The sequence below is a fragment of the Ornithodoros turicata genome, chromosome 9, assembly GCF_037126465.1.
Source record: "Ornithodoros turicata isolate Travis chromosome 9, ASM3712646v1, whole genome shotgun sequence".
NCBI lineage: Eukaryota > Metazoa > Arthropoda > Arachnida > Ixodida > Argasidae > Ornithodoros > Ornithodoros turicata.
The window spans coordinates 36,552,498-36,558,504 of NC_088209.1; the positions used below are offsets into that span (position 1 = coordinate 36,552,498).

At 46.3% G+C, this 6,007-nt stretch overlaps 1 protein-coding gene across 1 annotated transcript in view; it reads left to right on the forward strand.

The window, feature by feature from the left end:
• The window catches only part of LOC135368805 (cytochrome P450 4V2-like), a 29,500-nt gene extending 23,927 nt beyond the window's left edge, over positions 1–5,573 (forward strand). Inside the window, exons 8-11 of the mRNA XM_064602322.1 lie at positions 3,164–3,337; positions 3,480–3,546; positions 4,167–4,346; positions 5,014–5,573. Coding sequence (XP_064458392.1) covers positions 3,164–3,337; positions 3,480–3,546; positions 4,167–4,346; positions 5,014–5,177 — 585 coding nt within the window. The 3' untranslated portion in view covers positions 5,178–5,573. The remainder of the gene's footprint in view (positions 1–3,163; positions 3,338–3,479; positions 3,547–4,166; positions 4,347–5,013) is intronic.
• The last annotated feature ends 434 nt before the right edge of the window (positions 5,574–6,007 follow it).

Genomic DNA, 6,007 nt, shown 5'->3' on the forward strand with positions numbered 1-6,007 from the left:
GGGCACCCATTAGGGTATTACTGTAGGGGTTAAGAAAACATTGAAGAAAACAGTCGTATCTTATGCATCCACAACTACATTGCATTAGCGTTATACGTGCTTACATTTTGGCCCGCATGGTGCGTTTTTCTTGCATAAAAGCTGAGTTTTCACGCCGAGCGCGAAATTTTGTACGTCGCAGCTGCTCGTAGCGCGTGATTCACTGCATCACAACATGTTGGTGGTGGTGATAGGGCTTGCCGTTTTTGGCCTCACAGAGGTGGGCAACGTCACGACTGACGCCCTGGGGAATGTGCGCCCTAGGCCGACTTGGTAACTGTGCCGACATACGTCCGACAGCGTCTGAGGAAAACCCAGGAAAAACCCCAGACAGCACAGCCGGCACCGGGATTCGAACCCGGGTACCTCCCAGTTTCGACGTGACATGGCCAGCACGCTAACCACTGAGACACGGGGGCTGGTGTCACAGCATGTTTGATATTTCACGCAGCACTCAGTTCACGGGCGTCCGTATCAACCAATCACGGCGCAGCAAGTCACTTCTGGTTCCGGTCCAGCATCCTATACTTCCTGTTTAGCAATGGCCGCTCTTACGAAAAAGCTGCAGAGGGACACCTCCGAGTACAGCAACTCTCGCTCGTTAGGGGTCCATTTCCCTAAATGCAAGTCAATTACAAAGGAACTCACACAAAAACAACCGTTTCAGGACGGAAGAGGAAGTATAGGACAATGTTGCCAACACTTCGTCATACACGCAGCAGCGGGATTTGCGCCCCATGCGTTTGGACAGGCGTTTATTATTTTTCACTGTGCGTGGCCCGCAGAGTTTTACGCAGCGCGATATTCACAGAAACACGTACCATGCGGCCCGGCCTTATGTCAGGAGAATAGTACAATCATCATTGCGTATCAGGGAATAGCTCCAAGGCTGGTCCTCCTGGGGGTTTTCCAGCAAGTAATTGTCCATCTCCGTTGTAAGCTCATCCAGCCATGCTCCGCGTGTTACGTTCCTGTTTATCTTCCCAGTGAACACCCTGGGGCCAGTTACTATTCTCTCCCGAATAAACTGCGCGTACGGCACTTCAATACGGCCCTTCAAGGCCAACCCCTTGGTTATAAATGTTGAGGCGAGAATCAACATCTACATTTTGCATTTACTAATCAATTAATCAATCAATCAACGAACACACACGCCTGACCGTTGTCTTCTTTCAGAGTCGACAACGAGGCAGAAGCTTTCTTTTCTTTTAATTTTTTTACCGACCATCTCGAGATGAAAACCTTCAGAATAAGTTTCAAACGGGGTCCAGTGTTTCTAGAAGGGGATGATGATGTTTAGTAGCGTTGTGATTATGATCGGTGCCACAGTGGAAGGACTATTGATTAATTTTATTCACCTTAGTGTTCTTTAATGTGCATTGGAATTTCAGCACACGACACACCGAGTTTATTCTAGAATGTCCCTCGCGTAAGACGTCGTGCCTTAGCAACTTTGTTACGAAGTTGCCTGGCGTACTCGGCCGGGTTCGAACCCATAACCTTTGGTGATAGTGAGGTGACGACGACGGCGACGATAAGTATGTCGCGATAACGTCGGGCTCTGTACCTCAATACACCTATACAGAGTTGGTTAAAAGAGGCAGCAATTGCGTGCACACAAGAAGAGAAAAAGAGAAATAAACAGTGAAAGGAAGTGCAGGGCTAGCCTGGTATGTCACAGTTCAGCCGATGGGAAGCGCTTGTCGTATATCGAGAAGGCACAAAAGTCGCAAAATATCTAGTAGCTGTGCTTCTTCTAGGAAACGTTGGAGAGCTTTCGAGGGCTCTGGACAATGTTCGCATCAAAAAACTTTCAACGTTCGAATTTTGAGCTTTGATGTGCTGCTGGTGACGCTGCGTTTGCTGGAAGCACGCTTGTGGTTGGTATCGCATTAGTTGGCTGCAGCACTGCTGTATGCTGAACCGATAGCCGCTACGAAGCTGGGCTGTGAGCAACAGGACAAACGCACATCGTATAGGACATGCCTTGCAGGAAGACACAGTGGTCTCCAAGGAATGCTTGGCCATCATACTGAGGCCATCATATTACTGAGGCTAGGAAATAATAATAATAATGTTTATTCATACACGAAAAGGAGGCGAGTGTATGTTGCATGACACGGGATTTCTCAGAACATACTTCTAAATGCTCACTCTAACCAAGAAAATTTGGGAAATGCTAAAATTGTACAGCAATGCGAAATCAAAAACAGCCACACTCCGACAAACGAAAAAAAATAAATAAATAAAAAAAGGCAGTGAAATGGGGAGTAATTACATCATCTAGTCCCGTGAGCGCGATTACTCCCCATTATAGTCCCCTAGCCCCGAAATTTGCTCCCCAGGACTGCACAGTCACTGGAAACGAGAGGATAGAGAGGTAGCAAGCGAGCTGGTGGTATAGATCCATAACTTAAGAACTCAAGACTAGGGGACAAAAATTCGAGACCTTGTCTGTGTTGTCGTTTTTTGTTTGTTTTTTTTTTCTTTTTTGTCCCCTAGTCTCGGGTTTTTAAGTTACGGATCAGTCACTGAACTTCGCAAACGGTCTCCTGAATGCAATACTTTATATAAATATGCGCTCTTCGTGAACTTGGTGGGATAAGGCTATACAACTTAGCTAGCTGTGCAATTTTCCACTCACACAGAGGAAACAACTATAGTTACAGGTTCTTTCTTACGAAATTATGCCCCCCATGCATGTCGCAAGACTTGATATCGCTCTCGACATATCACGGTTCGCGGTTTAAATTCAAAGTATTTTTATTCGTGCACATGAATTACGCACCAGGGATTCTTAGAAGAGAGCGAGAAATGCAGATCCCGCTCTGTGACGTTCATTTACTCCCGTGTACTTAGTCCCAAAAGGAACAAATTTTTGTGGCAATGGATTTAGAAAAAGGACTAAAATTACTCCTTTTAATAGAGTGCAGAATATGGCTGTAAGACATATCTTTATATAGACATGTCTTATATATCATGTTCACAAGCCACAGGTACTTGCATGAAAATTTATGCAAGCATGACGCGTATTCACACGAACGCGCACGGCGACAAAATCGCACCTTTCAGGCTTATACGTATTTCTAACTCGTGCACATTCTTTCTTTCTTTGTTCGTGCAGGGCCACGATACCACGGCAGTTGGCATTAGCTGGGCTCTTTACATGATTGGGCTTCACCAGGACGTGCAGGACAAGATCGTCGAAGAGCTCGACGAAATCTTCGGCAGCGACACCGAGAGGGATGCTACAATGGAAGACGTTAGGAGGATGAAGTACCTGGAATGCGTACTTAAGGTAGCTCGATTGACGCTCTTCTTCAACCTTTTATTGACCGCCAGCTGTAGAATTGAATGGAAGCTAGAGTATTTGAAGGCTTCCGCGGGAGGTAATGTGACATCTCTCGTATAATGGCGAATTTTAACTTCTCTCTCAACAGGAATCGCTGCGTCTTTTCCCATCAGTTCCGCTTATAGGAAGGGAACTGCAAGAAGACTGGCAATATGGTGAGAATGCGTGTTCAGCATGTTACTGTACATCCAAGATCGATCCTCTTCGTTTCTCCTTCTTCTTCTTCTCTTTTTTGTGTGTGTGTGCGCGCGCGTGCGTAAAATTTTTACTCTTCAGACCTTTCTTAGAATAAAAATATGTGTGCATTCGGTGTGCAATCGGTGCAGAGTTCTTCATGAAAGCTTGCGTCGCATTGAAGTTATTCGAAATTGTTCATTCTCAATGTCTTCTTCCTTTTTTTTTTGCTTTAGAATACGACGTGCTCCTTTCAAAGAGTGGGAAGTATTTTTCTCATTCCCCTCCGAAAACGTCAAACGAGTAGCTTCTTCAAACTTGATCCTCTGCAAACAAAAAACCTTTTGAGGATCTGTTCGTAACACTGAACAGAAAGCCGCTTGAAAGGAACCACCGACATTGGAGGATCCTTAAACATCTGTACGTGTCTAGACCAGCATAAACTGTTCCAAGTCTAGAGCAATATGTTGGCAGCGGATAAACAAGAGAAAATGCTTTTGCAATGCCAAAGACGGTAATGCGTCTTTAGAGACCACTTAAAAAATTTCTTTCAAATTAAACGTTCACCGGCGTAAGACTTTATTATACGTTCACATTACAGCTGGCACAAACTTTCCAAAGGGAACCATCTGCACCATATTCATCTACAGCTTGCACAGGGATCCGAAGACATTTCCGAAGCCTGAGGAGTTCATTCCAGAGAGGTTCCTCCCCGAAAATTGCGTCGGAAGGCACCCCTTTTCATACGTGCCCTTCTCGGCAGGACCTAGAAACTGCATTGGTAAGCATCATTCCGGACCAACTCCCGCGGCGTAGTGGTTAAGATGATCGCTTTCCACGCCGAGACTGTGACGCGGGTTCGAATCCTGTCACCGGCTGTGCTCTCTGATGTTTTCCCTGGGTTTTCCCGAAGACTTTCCAGACGAATGTCGGCACAGTTCCCCCTGAAGTCTGCCCAGGACGCACACTAACCCCCTGTTCCCACGCCTTCCTGCTGTCCTCCCACCATCTGTCCTTGTCTGTACACCGCTCATAGCCACAGTTGCTTCGTGGCGCTAACACGGCCTTTCTTGTAAATTTTTCTTGTAAATTTCTTGTAAATTTTAAACGCGTGCTACGCTGTAAGCCTCATAACGCCTATACGGTGAGGCTGCAGACTGGCTCCAAGGCTGCACAGAGTGACTGAGAGCGTAAATTGCATAGAGTATTCCATAATTGCATCCAACATGGCTTGGGTACATGCGTGCTTACATTAAATGTAGTAGGAGACAGGGAGCGTGAGGGCGGCCTCGACGGATATAAACACCTGCTTTCCTTGCCAACTCTTCTCTGGCCAAGCTTGACCAAAAATACGTCCGCAGATATTGCGCAAGGAAACACCGCAGGCATTCCAGCGTTCGTACCTAAGGAGCAAGCGTCTATTTTTTTGTTCTTTTTCTCTATTTCAGGTCAAAAGTTTGCGCTGATGGAGATGAAAACACTGGTGTCCAGAGTGCTCAGGAACTACAGGTTACAGTCCATGTACCACAGAGACAAGGTGCAAATGGTGTCCGAACTGGTACTGAGGTCGCGAAATGGGCTTCACATCAAAATCTCGGAAAGACAACACTGAACCGAGCGAGCGGTGCCTCACCCGAACCTGTACATATTTATTCCTTCAACAAGACAAGGAATATGCAACGCCCAGCCGCACCTAAAGCAGCTCTGCGAAGTGAGCAGTCATTGAGAAGAATTGTGCTCTGGTCTACAACGACGGAGGGGATGCAAGAAAACTTGGCCTGTGGCAGCCATAAAATCCCCCATGAACATGGCCTTCATGCGAAGCGATGACCAACGCAACTAATCTGCTCATTATAAGTGCTGTCTTCCAAAGCTTCCTTGTCGGAACGAACGAAGGCAAAAGCTCAATCTTCGGTCCAAGCGTTGAGGATTTTTCACACCGGTGACGACGGGGTTGAGCTGATATTGTAAATAAGATGCGAACTACAGTGACGCCCGTCGAATTTTACTGACCGTCTCTCTCTTTCTCTCTCTCACTGACACAAACACTCACATGCACGAAGCAAAAGTTGGTGGAAGCATCTTTCAATGGTGACAGAGAAGGAGATGTTGTGCCTTCTGTAGTGGGGTTCAACTGAACCCTAAGTGTTGACACTGCATGCAAAGATGCGAATGAGATCAAACAAGCTCAGCGTTAGATGTAATGTAAGTACAATGCTGAATGAAAGTAGGCCAGATGGTTGCCTGTGTTTAAGCACAAGGGATACGGCTGGCCGTATAGCACAAATCATATCTGAGCAATTTAATGTAGGTGTGCTGCTCTGCACTCGAAGCCATGAAATGCTGTTGTGTCCTGTAGATGGTATAGCAGCGAGCAAGTAAGTAAATCTTTGGGCCTGTTGGTACTGCGCCTTACCGTTGCATCATGGTATCAGCCTTTCA